Below are 17,600 nucleotides of genomic sequence, written 5' to 3'. Positions count from 1 at the left end.
AACCCAAGGTTGACAAATAAAAAGGCACAGTCCAGATGTTACCAAACCACATGGCAGACCATTAATTTAAGTCCATTCTAAGTCCCAAGGTCAGCAGAGCATGGCAGGTTGCTAAACAATGACAAGGCTACATGCAGGGTTCAAGCGTGCCATAGGCTAGAGACCATCCCCAAAGCTGCTTTTTATATATGGGAGGCAGACCACATACCCAAAGCAGCTACTCAGCTGCTTGTGGTAGATCCCACCATGGAGTTGACTGCCAGTCTCATCATGGTAATAACTACCACCAGCTGCCCAGCCACTCAACCAGGCCCAGCCAAGTTGACACACAAATATAACCACCACAGCTATGTTATGCCAATTGAGCTTGATGTCTCTGACAACCATGGTCCTGAGCCCATGGCCCCACTAACTCACTCCATCAAGGTGTTTGGCTGTGGCTAAGAAGTTGTAACTTTGCCCTCTGTTAGCTCTGTTACATAAATGGATCTTCTTAGAGCACATACAAACACGTACATAGAAGTATGTTCTGCCAAACTGATATATGGTCATGGGAATATTACCTTTTGCAGAGCCATACCTGATTATTTAGCCTGTCTACCTATGCATTGGGAGCTCTGGTAGCATAGTGCCTAAGGCACTTGACTGCTAACCAGAAGGCTGACGGTTCAAACCCACCAGCCACTCCTTGTAAGGAAGATGGGGCAATCTACTTCCGTACTGATACTGCCTTGGAAACCCAAGGAGGGGTCGCTATGAGTCGGGTCCAACTCGACGGCACATAACAACACCACCACCTATGCATCCTCCCATAGATTAATGCTTGCTATTACTGACAGTGCAGTATTGTGTATGCAAAAGTGTTTGCCTTTGTTGTCTGTGTTTCTCGTGAGCTTCTCTGTGTCTTCTTTTTCCTTAGTGTTCTTGTGCTGGTTGAACTGTAATTCTTTATATTCTGGATATTAACTCTTGATCAGATATGGGATTTCCAAATATTTTCTCCCATTCTTAGATTATCTTTTCACTTTCTTGATACTGTCCTTTGATGTACAGAGTTTTTCTTTGTTTGTTTTGATGAAGTCTAATTTTTCTTTTTTTTTTTTTTTTGGTACTCATGCTTTTGGTGTCCATGCTTTTGGTGTCCATATCTAAGAATCCATTGCTAAATACAAACTCCTGAAGATTTGCTCCTGTATTTTCTTCTAAATGTTTTAGATTTTAGCGGTTATATTTGAGCTGTTGATTCAATCTGAGTTAATTTCATACATGGTATGAGGTAGGGGAACAACTTCATTCTTTTGCACATGGAAACCCAGTTGTCCCAACATCATTTGTCAAAAAGGCTATTCTTTCCCCCACTGAATATATTTGGTACCTTGGTCAAAAAATAACTGATTATAGACATATGAGTTTACTTCTGAACTCTCCATCCTATTCCACTGTCTGTATGTCTATCATTATACCAGACTGTTTTGATTATTGGGGCTTTATAGTACATTTAGGAATTCTGGTAGCACAGTGCCTAAGGCATTTGACTGCTAACCAGAAGGCTGGTGTTTCAAACCCACCAGCCACTCCACTGAAGCAAGATTGGGCAATCTACTTCATAGAGATTTACTGCCTCAAAAACCTAACAGGGGTCACTATGAATCGGAATCAACTCGATTGCAGTGGTTTTTTTTTTTTTTTTGGTTTATAGTACATTTTGAAATCAGGAAGTATGAGTTCTCTTACTTAGTTCTTTTTTTTCAAGATTGTTTTGGCTATTTAGGGCCCCTTGCAATTCCACATAAGTTTGAAGATTGGCTTTTCTATTTCTAGAAAAAAAAAAAAAAAAGGCTGTTGGAATTGTGATAGTGATTGCATTGAATCTGTAGATCACTTTGGGTGGTGATGATATTTTAACAATATTAAGTCTTCTAATACCATGAACACAGGATCTTACCATTTATTTAGATATTCCTTAATCTCTTCCAGCAATGTTTTCTAGTTTTCACTGTACAAGTCTTTCACTTCCTTGGTTGAATTTATTTCTAAGTATTTTATCCCTTTAGATGCTTTTGTAAATGGAACTGCTTTCTTAATTTGCTTTTCAGTTTGTTCAGATTACTGGTGTACAGAAACACAACTGATGTTTGTATGTTGACTCTGTATCCTACAATGTTGCTGAATTTGTTTATTGGTTCTAGCAGCTTTCATATGGAATCTTCAGGATTTTATATACATAGACTTATGTCCTCTGTAAATAGAGATAGTTTTATTTCTTATTTCCCAATTTTTAAGAACCTTTTGTTTCTTTTTCTTGCCTAGTTGCTTTGGCTAGAACTTCCAGCACAACGTTACATAGCAGTAGTGAAAGTGGGCATCCTTGTCTTGTGGCTGATTTTAGGAAGAAAGTTCTCAGTCTTTCGCCATTGTGTGTGTTAGCTGTGGGTTTTTTGTAAATATCCTTTATCATGGTGAGGAATTGCCCTTCTATTCCTAGTTTGTTGAATGTTTTTACCATAAAAGCTGTTGGATTTTGTCTAATGCCTTTTCTTGATTGAGATTGTCATGTGGGTTTTTTTCCTTCCTTCTATGAATATGGTGTGTTTTATTGGTTGATTTTCTTATGTTGAACCATCCTTGCATTCCTGGAAAAAAATCCCACTTAGTCAACATGTATAATTCTTTTAACATGCTGTTGGATTTAGTTTGCTAATATTTTGTTGATAATTTATACATCTATATTGAAAACAGATATTGGTCTGTAATTTTTTTTTCTTGTGGTGTCTTTATCTGGATCAAGGATTTTTTTTTTTTAAAGTAAGAATGATGAGGGAGGATTTGACCTACCAGACAATGAAACATACTACAAAGTAGCATGACCAAAGCAGTATGGTACTGGAAGAGAAACAGACAAGCTGAATAATGACAAGGACAGAAAGGAGGGAAACAGACCATGTTGGTATTTACTATATCACAAGGCACTTCTAATCATCAGGAAGTTACCAGGATGATTGGCTAGCCTTCTGAGAAAAATTTTAATTTCTATCTCACACAATATACAAATCTAACTGTATTACAGTGCTAAATATTAAAATTATAAAAACATTGGGAAAAAATAAGAAAATAATTTTATAATTGTAAAGTCTTCCTAAACTTGAGATGCTATTAAAGAAAAATTAATAGCTCTGACTACATTTTAAAAATTGGTTTTTTTTGTTTGTTTGTTTGTTTTTTAAATTTTATTTTGATTTCGGTGAGGATTTACAGAGTAAATTCACTTTTCATACAGCAGTTCACATATACTTTGTCTCATGTCATTGACCAAAATTTACAATGCAGCAGCTCCCCTCCCCCTTCTTCCCCATAGTTACCTCTTCCCAGTGTCCATCCCTTCATACTCTTCTGCGCCCTGAGCTGTCTCCCTGTGCATAAGCAGCCCTTCCTTCTCCCATGGTTGTTCTCTCCAGGGCATGTGTCTACTTGAGGTAAATGTTTAACTCACATGCCTGTACTTTGTTTGGCTGGAAACCGCAGGTGTGGGTTCAATTCCAGACCTGAAGGGCAGCTAGGGGCCATAGTCTCAGTGGTTCCACCAGGCTCTATTGGACTAGCAAACCTGGTCCCCACCTTCTTTTTTTTTTTGCCTCCAAATGATTTTGAGTTTTGTTCCACATTGTTCTCCCTCTCTACGCAGGATAAAAAATTCTTTTTAATTTTAATACTAAAAAGTTAAAAGACAAATGTAGACCTAACCCACTGCCATCAAATTGCATCTGACTCATAGCAACAACCCCTATTGGGAAGTAGAATCTACGAAAGTAGATTGCCTCATCTTTCTCCTGCAGAGCAGTGGGTGGTGGGTTTGAACCGCTGGACTACTTGTTAGTGGCCAAATGCCTTACCCACTATGCCATCAGAGCTCCTTAATGTAGACCTAGAGCAAATATTTGCAAAAACTAACAAAGGATTAATATTCATACTATACAAAAAGGTTGTCTCCTTCAAATCAATAAGAAAAAAGGTAAACAATTCAGCAGAAAAATGGACACACAGTATGAATAGTCAAATGCAAAGGAAACAAAAAAGGCCAATACACTAATGAAAAGATAGGTAATCTTCCTACTAATGAAGGAAATGAAAATGAAAACAATAATGAGAGACCATTTCCCTCATCAGATTAGCAAAAGTTTAAAATATTAATGACACCTAATGTCGGTCGGGAGGTAGTGAGACAAAGCTTTGCTTATGCTGTTAGTGGGAGTGGGAACTAGGGTCTCCTCAGAGCACAATCTGACATCTGAAAAAACTTTAAAAACTCACTGCCATAGAGTTGATTCCAACTCATAATGACCTCCACTGGGTTTCTGAGGTGGTAAATCTTTATGGAAGAAGATTGCCCCATCTTCCTTCCGTGGAGTGGCTGGTGGGTTTGAACTGCCAATCTCCTGATTAGTAGTCAAATGCCTTAGGCACTGTACCACCAGAGAGCCTTACAATTTGACATTAAGTTTCAAAAATGTTCACCGGGACCTTGACCTACCAATTCTACTTCTAAGAATCTACTTAGAGAACACGCATCCAGGCTTGCAAGGACTTGTTCAAGGAAAGTCATTGCAATGTTTTGTAATAGTAAAAAATTTGAAGACAACCCACATATCCATCAATAGAGGGGTGGTTAAAGAAATCAAAGTCTATTTAGATTAAATACTAAGTGGTTGACCTAAAAGAAGGATGAGGCAGAACTCTCTGTACTGGCATGAATGAATCTCAAAATTACAGCCCCGCTTTTAAGAACAAGGAGCCCTGGTGGTACAGTGGTTAAAGTGCTCAATTGCTAACCGAAAGGAGAAAGATGAGGCCGTCTGCTTTCACACAGATTTACAACCTTGGAAAACCTGTGGGGCAGTTCTACTTGTCTTAGAAGGTCACTAAGAGAATTGACTTGACAGTGACAGGTTTCTTTTTTTTTTTTTTAAGACCAACCCAACTAGTAGCATGCTGGAGCCCATCACACTAGTGCTGCATACAACCCTTCCCAACAGTGGCATCATATTGGTAGCTTGAAATTGGCCATGGTGGACCTATTTACACCAAAGAAATTGGCAAATGCTACAAATCAGGGCTCTTCTCCCCTGGAGAGCTGGATGCTAAGCATTTACCATGGAACTCAACAAACTCCAAACCCCACATCCACATATGTGTCTTTGTCATGCATGTAAGAGGCTCAGAAATGACACACAACAAACTGCTAATAAGCAGCTCAGCAGATGGTCAAGAGCAGGCTCTGGAACCAGATGCTTGGGGTCGAACCTTGGCTCTGTCACTCACAACCTGTATGACCTTGGGCAAGGAACTTAATCTCTCTGTGCCTCAGTTTCTGCTTCTATGAGGCAGTGATAATAGGACCTGCCTCATGTGTTCTAGGGAGTGGCATTTGGCACAGTGTTCAGAAAGTGGTAGATTAAGCTCTGGAGAAAAGAAATAGGGGAGTGCAGCGACCTTTACTCATGTCAGTGCTAAGTTATTGTTGTTGTTTTCAAAAGCATATATTTCTTTTACATTAAAAAAACAAAAGTAAAACCAACAAACCAAACCAAAGTGGTCAGTGGAACACAGACAGGTTCCCTCATCGTCCACTTTCACCTCCTACTCACCGTCCGTGAACAGAGGTTCGGGCAGCTTCCGGAAAAAGGACTTGAGCAGGCTGCTGATTACATTGAGGTCTTGCCAGCGCTGGGAAGAGGACAAATGTGTCAAGCCACAGCCTGGCCCAGTGCAGATGCCCAAACCCCCAGACCCCCAGGTGCTAGTTCAACCCTAGAGTGGAACCCAGCCCAGCTCCTCCTTGTGATCCACTTGCTCTAAGCTCCATCCTCTCCAGAGATGATGGCAGCAGAAGAGAGTCCCATCTAGGCCCTAGCCCCAGCCCCTCCCTGCTCCAGCCAGCCCAGTAGGCTCCAATATTTTCCCATCCACAGGAAGTACCAGATGCCTTCTTTGGGCCAGGCACTGTGGACACAGACGTGAGCATTCGTTCTCTATCCCATCACTGGACCTACTAGTGCTAGGTTCAGCTCTTGCATCCCAGCATTCCCCATTTAGTAAAGAGTCACCCTTGGGCCCCCTTCCTTTACCCTCAAAGTCTAAGTATGATGACAGCAATCATTCATGCCTCAATCCTTCCTGCCTCAGGCCCTTTGCACTTGCTGTTCCTCAACTAGAACTTCCTCTCCCTGTCCATCGTATGGTTGACTCCTCATCCTGCCTGAATATCACCTCCTCAGAGAAGCCTTCCCTGACTGCCACAGCTAAAGTAGCCACTGCCACCACTGCCCCATCATCCTGTATCACAGCCCTGACTTTGTTTCTTCCATGGCACATAGACAAATAATAGGTGATTATTTTTTGCATGTGTTTTCTTGATCATGCCTTTCTCACTGCTGGACAGTAAGCTCCATAAAGGGTAGAGATCATATCTGTCTTATTCTCCACTGCATTCCCGTCACCGAGCTAGCATGTTAGCTGGCACTTGGCTGGTCTAAATCAGTAATTTGCTACTTGAACGCAAGAATGAAGAACTGAGGGTCATTTGCTCCTTCTGACCACCAGGGAGCGCAATTACTCCACATCACAACAAAACAGTGCCAAAAACCTCGGTAGGAACTGGCTCAGAACAATTCCTGCCCAGAATGCAACATTATACCCACAACAAAGAGACACAATTCTATCGTATGTATACTCATTACAGTGGATCCACAACTTAATGCCAGATAATTTTACAAACAAAAGTACACTCCCCACAGTCCCTAGTTTCAGCCAGAAACAGATACCACCAGCCGCCAGCTCAAACTTTCGGTTTTTTTCTCTGCCTCTCCTTCCTCTCCCTCATATAGTTAACATGTAGCACTTCCTCCTATCTTCCCCATCCTCTCGGCACCACAAAGTCCTCCTGACCCCTTGTGCTCCCAATGTTTCAGTAATTTCTTACTGAAATCCCCTGTTCTGCCTCCCTCATTCATATCCTTTACGCACAAGCTGAAACATTACTCTTTCCCAAACCCCATTCTCATTTGTCTCTGCTTAAGAGCTCTGGTAGCATAGTGGCTAAGACACTTGCCTGCTAACCAGACGGCTGGTGGTTCAAACCCACCAGCCACTCCTCGGAAGGAAGGTTGGGCAATCCTACTTCCGTAGTGATACTGCCTCGGAAACCCAAGGAGGGGTCGCTATGAGTCGGGGCCGACTCGACGGCACATAACAACAACAACAACAAGAACCATCGCAGGCTCCCTATTGCCCATGGATCAAGGTCAAAGGCCAGTGCAGCCATCAACAGCTCCCTGTCCCTCTGGGCCTCACTTCCCCATCTCCAAGCCCAGGAGATGCATCCACTCTCTGTTCCGACTCTCAAACCCTTCTCTGGATTTTGGAAAATGCCATCATCCCTGCCCGGACCACCTTCCTTCCTGCCTGTCCCCTCCTACTCAACTTTCAAAGACTTGAGCATTTTGGTCTACCACCTGCTCCCACCCTCAGCATCCTCTCCTTCCTCACCACACAATTTGATCCTTGATGACAACTTCTCATCCTTCCCTCTTGTCCCTGATGTCACGTGTATTTGTGTCTCCCCATCTTCCCATGAACTCTGTCTTAAGGACCACGTGAAGCTATACAGTATTTGACTCAAGGCATTTCCCTGCCCAGATACATGGGTTTAAAAAAAAAAAAAAAAAGTTTCCGGCAGAACCCCTTTTGTGAAATGAAATTGTTCGTGAAAACCTAACATGGCAGGGAGACCAAAGGGGCTGCTCCAGTTCCAGCACAGATGAGGGTCCTGGCCTCCCCCAGCTCCTCGGGGGAACCCTAAGAGTGCAGAGAACACAGTCTGAGAACCACAGGCCCTGCTGCAAACTCTTAAGTGTGGTTATGACAGCCTTTCCTGAGCTGGTCTCATGTCATCTGGTCAGCTGTGCCCCCACCTGCCAGCGGCTCCAGAAAACACCACGTGCTGTCTCTTTAAGCTGGGAATCCACAAACCACAGACATGTTTTTGGACAGCCTTTGAGCTAAGAGTAGTTTTTGCATTTTCAGAAGAAGAAAACAGAGGAGGAGGAAGGGAAACGGAGCTGAGGAGGAGGGCGGAGCAGAGGAGCACCAGGAACAGAAGAGAGCAGCAGTACCAACAGCGGCAGCGGCAGCCCCCAACGCCTAAAACGTTTGCTATCTGGCCCCGTACAGAGAAAGCATTTGGTTGCCAACCAGAAGGTCAGCAGTTCAAACACAACAGCTGCTCTGTGGGAGGAAGGGAAGGCAATTTACATCCATAAAGATTTATAGCCTTGGAAACCCACTGGGGGTTGCTATGAGTCAGAATCAACTTGATGGCAGAGGCTTTGGGTTTTGGTTTTATAGAGAAAGCTTGTGGAACCCTGGCAAACTTTCAAGTCTGCACCATTGCCAGTGCCATCCTCTCTGCCTAGAACACCCTTCCTTGACTTTCCCTGGCTTTTAGTGAACTCCACTCTGGCGGTTCAAATCCACCAGCCACTCCTCGAAAGGAAGGCTGGGCAATCTACTTCCAAAGTAATACTACCTCGGAAACCCAAGGAGAGGTGACTATGAGTCAGGTCAGACTTGACAGCACCTAACAACAACAACCACGACAACTCCTTCTAAAGGAATCCCTGGGTTGTGTAAGCTACTAACTGAAAGGTTGTTTGAACCCACCCAGAGGCATCTGGTAGAAAGGCCTGGTGACCTGCTTCCACAAAGTCACACAGCCTTGAAAACCCTACTGAGTGCAGTTCATGGGGTCGCCATGAGTCGGAGCTGATGACAGCAGCTGGTTTCAGATGACTGTTCATTCTAAAGGTCCACTCAAAACACCATCTCCCAACAAAGCAGTCTCTGACCACTCCTGCTCCCCACCCAGCCTCTGCCTCAAGGCTCCCTGGCCAAAAAGGTACTCATCTGTATAGGCCTCAGTCTGGGAGTGATGCTTCCTGCTCATCCAGCCTAGTGCTGGGCACAGCGACGGGTCCAATGACTGTGACACTGGACCACCCAACCCCCCTCAGCAGAGTACCCCTCACACCACCCGGGCCCACATCCCGCAGACCCCCAGCAGGCCCCCTCGGGGGCACCCACCTCATCCTGCAGGTTGATGTCACTGGGACCACGGTTAAGCTGCTCCTGCAGGCTGGACACCACAGCATTGTTGCCAGGCACTCGGTAAATGCCCGTGGACTCCAGCCCCCGAGCCTCCACAATGCGACAGCACGCAGCCACGATCAGGGGGACACGCTGGGGACATGGGCAGGTGGGTGTTAAGGAGGGTGCAGGCTGCACTAGGGTAGGGACCCAGAGGCCATGGGGAGGTCACAGTAGAAGCAATGCCAGGCCCAGAGCTGCTGCTGGGAAGGAACCCTGTGTCGGGAATAGAAGCCCCTTGCTGCCTCTACTATGGGGCCTCATCATGGTCAGAGAAGGGGTCCAGGCTGGGCCAGGGACTCTGGCATCAGACCCAGTTCTGCTGCTCCCACCCTGGGAGGCCCAGCTGGTCCCTTCCTCTCTGGGCTGTTTTCCCAGCTGTAACATGACGTAGGGAGCTGGTTCTAAAAAGTCCCGTGCACCTCAGTGCCTCTGTTCTCCCCTTCCCTACTTCTGGAGCCTGGGGGGACCTACCTGGTTCTCTGTGGCTGGTTGGCACTCCTCCAGCCGTACCCCAAATGCTCTTGGGGCTGCCTTCTTATTCTTTTTGATGATGTTGATGCCCCAAGGGGCTTTAGGAGTGGCAGCACTGTCATCTGGGATGGGGGAAACAGAGTGCCAGCGTGAGCTGGGGGATGCAGGGAGAGGCCGCAATCACATGTGGTCACACACACTCACATGCTACATTCACTTGTGTGTGGACACATGGGGACTCCCAACAGAGAAGTAACCAAGATGCTGCGGACAGACAGGAAATTACATCCCCAGAGAGAAGACTGAAGGGACGAGGCCATTTACCCTGGGGGAGAGAGGCCTCATAAGAATATAAGGACTTCCATGTGGCCTCAGAAACTAAAACTAGGACCAGGAGGTGGGAGCTGTAGATTCTGGTATAACCAAAGGAAGAACTTTCCAACAGCCAAAAATGTAGAGATGGAAACGACTACCTCCAGGTGACTTGGGAGCCCTACTGATGCCCTTCCCATCCTGCAAGGTGCATGAGCAGAGACCTGGGACCACGTGCAGGGGAATCAGACTCGAGTCCCCAGGCTCACACAGGCATATACTAGCACACACCCACTGGAATAACCCTGGCACACACCCACAGGCACAAGAAAGCAGGCATACAGACACAGACAACACACATACACATGCTTGCACACACAGACGTGCCCAGACATGCATGTGCACATGCGTATACACACATTCAAAATCTCTCCCTTTGCAGACCCACAGGTTGAGTCCTAATACCCACACACACACCCTCCACCCCCTCTCAACAGCCACCTCCCTACCCTTGCTCCCTGCAGGCAGGTCCTGAGTCCTGAGGCCACGAACTGTACTCTGCTTGAGGAATTCGGACTTGAGGAATTCGGACTTGAGGAATTCAGACTTGAGGAACTCAGACTTGAGCCCCGCCAGGCCGCGAGAGCCTTTGGGAGAAGAATCAGCTTTGGGCCCAGAGCTATGGCTGTGTAAGAAACAGGAGAGGAGGGTCTTCATCTGGGGCTGCCCAGTATGTACCGCCACCTCGCACCTCCCCCTCAGGCGGTCCTGTGCTTATCTGGGCTGGAGCCCCTGGGTGTGCCTCCCCACCCCCTCCACTCTCCTCACCCTCCTGTCTGCCCCCAGGGGCAGTCCCGGGGCCTGCAGGTGGACATCCCCTGCCTGGAGGCCCCTACCCCATGGAGACTACTCCACTAGGAACCTTGCCCAGAGGGCAGCCTCCCCCCGCCGCCCCCCCATCCCATGTCACTGGCCAGGGCTGGGACTCACCTCACTTTTCGGTAATCATTAAGCTTCTTGCTGATCAGAGCTTGGTTGGCACAGCCGGGGTCCTGAAGCAGGAGAGAAGAGAGCAAGTCAGCGCCCATGTCCAGCCCCTCCCCAGGCTCGTCCCTGGCCCTGCCTCGTCTCCCTTCTTCTCCATCTGCCAGGTGGAGAGCACAGATGGGGCGGGGAGGAGGAAAAGAGACCAGGGCTTGTGTCTCAGGCACCCCCTCGCCAGCTGTGTGGCCTTGGGTAACCCACTTAGCCTCTCTGACCTCAGTCTCCTCAGCTGTAACATGGGGTGACAACAGGGCAACCTCAGGGTTGGGATGCAAAGTTATACACATGGCACTCATCACAGTCCCGACAGGCACAAGGGAGATACCCAGTGAGGGGCAGCAGTATGACAGTGCAGGCAACTTGGGAGCCCTGCCGATGCCCTTTTGGGGACAGCCCAGCCAGGCCCCCACAGCAGGAGCCCTAGCTTCCAGGTTCTTTCTTCCTTGCTTTGTCTGTGGCCTAGGAGGCTCCCCTTCACCCCATGGGCAGAGCATGCTGCTGCTGGGTGAAGACCAACCCCCAGCCCAGGACCCTGCACGGCTTTGTGCAGGTTGTACTGAGGCCCCGTTGGGCAGGTGCCTGGCTGAGGTGTGGGGGTTGAGGTGGGGGTAGAAACCCAGCCCAGGCCCCACACCAAGCCTGCACCCTGGTGTATAGCTGCCTGGCAGATAGGGTGCCATTATTTTGTTCTTCCAAAACCCTTGCCAAAGCCCTTGGCTCAACCCCTGCCCGCCTGCTGCCAAAGGCCAAGCCTCCTGGCCTCCTCCCAAGGTCAATTTGTTCATTCCCCTGCAGACAGGTCAGCCCTGTCAGAAGGGGCAGGCACAGTTTTGAAGCAGAGGCACCTCATTCTCGAATGCACCCCTAGAGAAGACGCCTCCCTTACTTCTTGTGAGGACCTGAGATTGGCCTGGAGCTGACCTCTGCACCACAGCCTGCCTAAGGCAGTAATAACAGTAACAATAATAATTATCATCATTACTGTTATTACAGTTACTGCCAGTTACTGTACATCTTGGACACCAGGGACTCTGCCATGAGTGTTATCTCATTTTCACCCAAACCCAGGTGGATAGAGTTGCAAGGTGGACCGTTGGTGGCCCATTTTACAGAAGAGGAAAAGGAGACTCTGAGTGGTCAAGCGAGGTCCCACATCTGGCGAGGGGCCGCCCCTGGGGACAGACAGGCCCTGCCCACTCTCCCCGCCCCCGCCCCGCCCGGCTGGGCCTGGGCACCGCCCTCACCTCGCCCTCGGCCCTGCTGTTTTCCCGGATCGCTCTGATCCAGCCCAGCATGTCATCCCGGTCCTCAGCCTGAAAGAGATATTCACAGAAGTCAGCGGTGGTCAGCCGGAACACGTGCCTCCTCTTGGTCTCGCTGTAGGAGATGTCCACCAGGCAGGAGCCGATGCAGACGGGCGCCGCCTCGTCCTCACCTGCGACGGCCGCCGCAGCCCCCGCCGCCGCCGCCGCTGGCCCGGGCTCCCGCCGCTCCTTGCTCAGCGAGAGCGAGCGCGCCCGCAGCGCAGCGTACACCCGCTTCCACTGGCGCAGGCCGCTGCCCGCTTTCTGCAGGGAAACACACAGGGTGGGGAGGAGAGACGGGAGGGGAGGGGGTGAGAGGCCCGGCCCAGAGCCAGAGACAACCCCAGAAGTAGCAGACAGTGGCCAGCACTGAGGACCCCCACCACACTGCCCACCTTCTGCCCATAGTCACCAGTAAGCTCTCCAGCCCCCCATCTGCCTAGACAGTCCTCTCCATCATTCTCGATCCCCTTAGAGGATATCTAACCTCTCACTTTTTCTATTTTATTTTATTTTATAGATAGATAGATACAGATTTGGGTGAAGATTTACAGAGCAAATTCACTTTCCATACAGCAGTTCACATACACTTTGTCTCAAGACATTGACCACACTTTACCACAATGCAACAGCCCCCTCCCACTTCCTCCCCATAGTTACCTCTTCCCAGTGTCCATCCCTCCATGCACTCCTGCCCCCTGAGCTGTCTCCCTGTGCATAAGCAGCCCTTCTTTCTCCCATGATTATTCTCTCCGAGGAGTGTATCTACCTGAGGTAAATGTTCAACTCATATGCTTGTCTTTTGTTTGGCTGGAAACCATGGGCTCTCACTTTTTCTATATGGGCATCAGAGGCAGGAGGGCCTGCCATCAGAGCCCCTAACCTGCACCACCCACCTTAAATAAACAGTTTGTGCAAATCACACCCTCTCAAGACACTGCTTCCCTGCATAGCACTTACCCTCTGTGCCTCTCATTCAAGACTGTGCGGTGCCCCTTTCCCTGGAAACTACTCTCAAGGCCCCCATACCCCCCACATTGTCAAAGTCAGTGGATTCTTGGCCCTTTTTGTAACTCGGTCTCTCAGCAGCTTCAGACACAGCCACCGTGTCTTCCCTTTCCAAATCCTATTTTGACATCGGGTCCCCCATGTTCCCTGGTTTTCTTCCTAATTCCACTGGCTCCTTCTCAGTCTCCTCCATGGCCCACTCCCCACACATTCTTTAGATCAGTGGTCCTCAATCAGGGCAAGTCAGCCCCAGGGGATATTTCAGGAGCTCTGGTGGTATAGTGCCTAAGGCACTTGACTGCTAACCAGAAGGCTGGCGGTTCAAACCCACCAGCCAGCTGCTCCTGCTCCCTGGAAGGAAGGTTGGGCAATCCACTTCTGTAGAGATATCGCCTTGGAAACCCAAGGAGAGGTCCCTATGAGTCGAATCGACTCAACGGCAATGAGTCTGGTTTTGGTTTAGAGACATTTTTAGTGATCACAAGTGGGGAGGGCTACTGGCATCTAGGGGGTCGTGGCCAGGGATGCTGCTAAATACCTCACAATGCCCAGGACAGTGCCCACAGCAAAGAATTATCTGGCCCAAAATGTCAACAGTGCTGAGGTCAAGAAACGCTGCCCTACAGGAAGGTGGGCCCAGAACGCCATCCTGGTCCCTCCTCTCCCCCGAACCTCCTCCCTCAAGGCTATCACCCATGCACCTCGCTCTAAATCTGGTCTGTCTGCTGATGGAGATTCCCAAGTGCACATCCCTGCCCACCATTTCCCTGAGCCACAGTCCCATACCTGCCTGGCATCTCCACACAGATGTCCAATAGGTACCTCATAGGCTACTTGCCCATTACAGGGCACTTGACTTTCCCCATCAAACCTGTTCTCCACTCCCATCTTCTCCAGCTCAGTAAGTCCACCCAGTTGCCCAGAAACCTGGCAGTTGCCCTGACTCCTTCCTCTTCCTCACCCCCGAGAGCCAATCCACCAGGGAGTCACAACTGAATTGCCTCCAAAATATCACCTGCCACCTTCTTCAACTTCCCGGCCCTTATCCACGCCATCAACACCTCTGGCCCCAACAACTGCAAAGAACCTCCCTGTTTCCACACTCACCCCTAGCAACCCATTCTCCACACAGCAGATGCATGAAGCATTTTTTAAAAGTAAAGGAGATCCTGTCTCTCCCTTGGCTTAGCAAGGGTACTCATCACTTTGGAATCACATCCAAGGCCTTTCGGGATCTGGCCCCTACCTCTTTCCAAACCCATCTTCTCTGCCTCCTTCCTTTTCACTCTGCCCAGTCACAGGGCCTCTTCCAGTTTCTTGAACAGCCACGTCTTTGCTGTCTCAGGGCCTTTGCACTTGCCACACCTTCTGCCTGGAGCCCTTTTCTCCTTTCATGTGGCTGACTCCTCACCTCTTGGGTCTACGCTCAGACATCACCAACATCACCTCCTCTTTAAGGCTTTCTCTGACCATTTTTTTCCTAAAGGCAACTCTCTCCTTGCTTCCAACTTAAGATCAATAGCATCTCTCTGCTGGTTTTCCTTGCAGTATACATTGCAAGCTCAGGTTATCCTGCTTGTTGATTTCTCCCAATGAACTGTAAGTTCCTGGATGGCAGGCAGCTTGTCTCTCCTTGCCCTCCATATCCCAGAGCCTGGAACTGTCCAGGCACAGGAAACATGATCATGAGTAATTACTGAATAAGTCCTTTAATGACCCTCGGGACTCCCTGACGCAGGGGCTGCAACTCCCCCATCAGACAGAGAGCTCCTTTCTTCTGGCTGGTTGCTCACCCACCACTCAGCACCCAGCACAAGCATCTGCCCTCAGAGCAAAAGATGAGGAAAGCTCACAGCTGGTGCGATGAACACAGCCCACATCTGCCTCCTGTCCAGTGGATCCCAGCAGTGAACCCCGCCCACCATCACAGACCTGCTGGACCAGGAAGGGGACTGACATTCAGGGAAGGGAGACAGCAGGGTTCCTTCAGAGAATATTTACGTGGCAGTGAGATGGTGACAAGGGCACCACTCTGAGATGGAACCAGATGGGTGACCGGGAATGGGTCAAGCCCCTCCCCTGGCATCAGTGTCCCCTGTCATTAAAATGAGAGGTGAGCTAGCTGGTCTCCAGGCTCAAATCCTAGAGCTGTGGATGTGGGGACATGTCAGTCCCCACCCTTCTCTGCCTGACAGTCTATGGTCAATGAACAAAGCTGGAGGCTGGGAAGGGACATGAGAAAGGTTTGAACTACTGGAGTCAGATGACATCTGGCTGGCAAACAGGACCCTGAACAGACCATGGCCCTGAGGCTGACTGAGGACTCTCCTTAACAGCCAGGCCACAGCACTGGGAATGAAAATGGGTTGTGCCAGGAAGGGAGCAGAAGCCTCTGTCCTCCACAGCTGACCAGCTCCCTCCCTGCCCAGGTTAGCAGGGGGCCCCAGCCAGGGGATAGTGCCTGGCAGGGAGGTGCCAGGCAGGGAGGAGCCAGTGGTTCTCACAAGTGCCCTCCCAGTGGCTCAAAAGTTGGGCTGACTCCCTTTCCTCACTCACCTCAGCTGGCACAGCTGCTCCCCTCCTGCCTGGCTCACCCCTTCCTGGTTTACCTCCCATCTTGCTGGCTCTCCTGTTAGGCCTCCATCAGCACCCTCACCTTCTGCATACCCACTTCTTCTCCCAGCCACTGAAAGTCAGGATTGCTCAAGGCTTCTGCCTGTGCTCCGTGCCTGCACTCTGCGTGGGCTAGTTACATCTGCGGCTGCAGGTGTACTGAAGGACAACTCTTTCCAGTGCCAGCCTGCCCGCTAAGGGCCACATCCACCAGCCTTTGTCCCCAGGACACTTCCACTGGGGTATGTTCCCAGGCTCTCGGTCTTCACACGGCCCCAACAGAACCCCTTGCTTCTTTTCTCCAGACCTGCTCCTTCTCCAGTGCCCTTTGCCTTAGGGGATGCTCCCACCACCCACCACCCCTCCCTCGCACACCCAAGTCAGGCCATCATCTCCTCCTCTGTCCTCTTTCACTTCCTGCCATCAGAAAGCTAGGGCCATCCTTCCCTTGAACCTCTATTTCAAGTGCCCCTCCCCTCAGCCCCACACCACCCACCACCCTGGTCAGGGCCCCACCTTTGCTCACCTGGACAAAAGCAATGGCATTGTCTCCAACTGCCACAGGTGCAGCGCTTGTCACCTGGTATCACATACCTCCCTACTACACACTTAAGACCCTGAAAAGGCTTCCCCTGGGTGCTGCGGTCCCCCAAGCAATGGCAGATGCCTGGCTGTCCACCATGCTCACCTCTGTGCTCATGTCACCTTAGGTTCCAGCATGCCCCTTCCTGCATTTCTCCCAGGCCACTTCTTCTTCTCCCTACTCCCTCTGCTTTGTGGATTTTCACATATCCTCAGGTCTCAGCTTTCAGGAACCCCTCCATCCTCCTGTCACCCTGCAGGGGTTGCTGTTGTTGTTAGGTGTCGGCTCAGACTCACAGTGACTCTGTGTACAACAGAACGAAATGCTGACTGGTCTTTGGCCATCTTCACAATATTTGCTAGGGTTGAGTCCATTGTCACAGCCACTGTGTCAATCCATCTAATGAGGGTCTTTCCTTTCTTCACCTACTTTATAGGCATGATATCCTTCTCCAGGGACTGGTCCCTTGTGACAATATGAGGTGAGACGAAATCTGGCCATTCTTGCTTCTAAGAAACATTCTGGCTGTACTTCTTCCAAGACACATCTGGCCATCCATGGTATTTTCAGTATTCTTCACCAATACCATAATTCAAATGCATCAGTTCTTCAGTCTTCCTTATTCACTGTGCAGCTTTCACATGCATATGAGGCAACTGAAAATACCATGGCTTGGGTCAGGCCCACCTTAATCTTCAAAGTGACATCTTTGCTCTTTAACACTTAAAGAGGTTTTTTGCAGCACATCTGCCCAGTGCAATAGTTGTCGTCTTATTTCTTGACTGCTGCTTCCATGGGCATTGATTGTGCATCCAAGTAAAATTAAATCCCTGACAACTTTAATCTTTTCTCCATTTATCATGAGGTTGCTTATTGGTCCAGTTGTAAGGATTTTTGTTTACTTTGTACTGAAATGTAATCCATACTGAAGGCCATAGTCTTTGATCTTCATCAGTAAGTGCTTCAAGTCATCTACACTTTCAACAAGAAAGGTTGTGTCATCTGCATATAACAGGTTGTTAATGAGTCTCCCTCCAATCTTGATGCCACATTTTTCTTCATAT

General features: G+C 48.9%; 1 protein-coding gene across 1 annotated transcript in view; it reads right to left on the bottom strand.

Moving 5' to 3' along the window:
* The window catches only part of ARHGAP23 (Rho GTPase activating protein 23), a 79,037-nt gene that overhangs the window by 15,460 nt on the left and 45,977 nt on the right, over positions 1-17,600 (bottom strand). Inside the window, exons 12-17 of the mRNA XM_042781121.1 lie at positions 12,273-12,596; positions 10,975-11,036; positions 10,494-10,669; positions 9,673-9,794; positions 9,136-9,291; positions 5,643-5,721 (exon numbers count right to left, since the gene is read on the bottom strand). Of these exons, the coding sequence (XP_042637055.1) occupies positions 5,643-5,721; positions 9,136-9,291; positions 9,673-9,794; positions 10,494-10,669; positions 10,975-11,036; positions 12,273-12,596 (919 nt within the window). The remainder of the gene's footprint in view (positions 1-5,642; positions 5,722-9,135; positions 9,292-9,672; positions 9,795-10,493; positions 10,670-10,974; positions 11,037-12,272; positions 12,597-17,600) is intronic.

The sequence above is a fragment of the Orycteropus afer genome, unplaced genomic scaffold (assembly GCF_000298275.1).
Source record: "Orycteropus afer afer isolate SDZICR_OR568_19922 unplaced genomic scaffold, OryAfe1.0 scaffold00085, whole genome shotgun sequence".
Lineage (NCBI taxonomy): Eukaryota > Metazoa > Chordata > Mammalia > Tubulidentata > Orycteropodidae > Orycteropus > Orycteropus afer.
The sequence above is the reverse complement of the archived record's forward strand: the minus strand, read 5'-3'. Positions and strand labels throughout refer to the sequence as shown.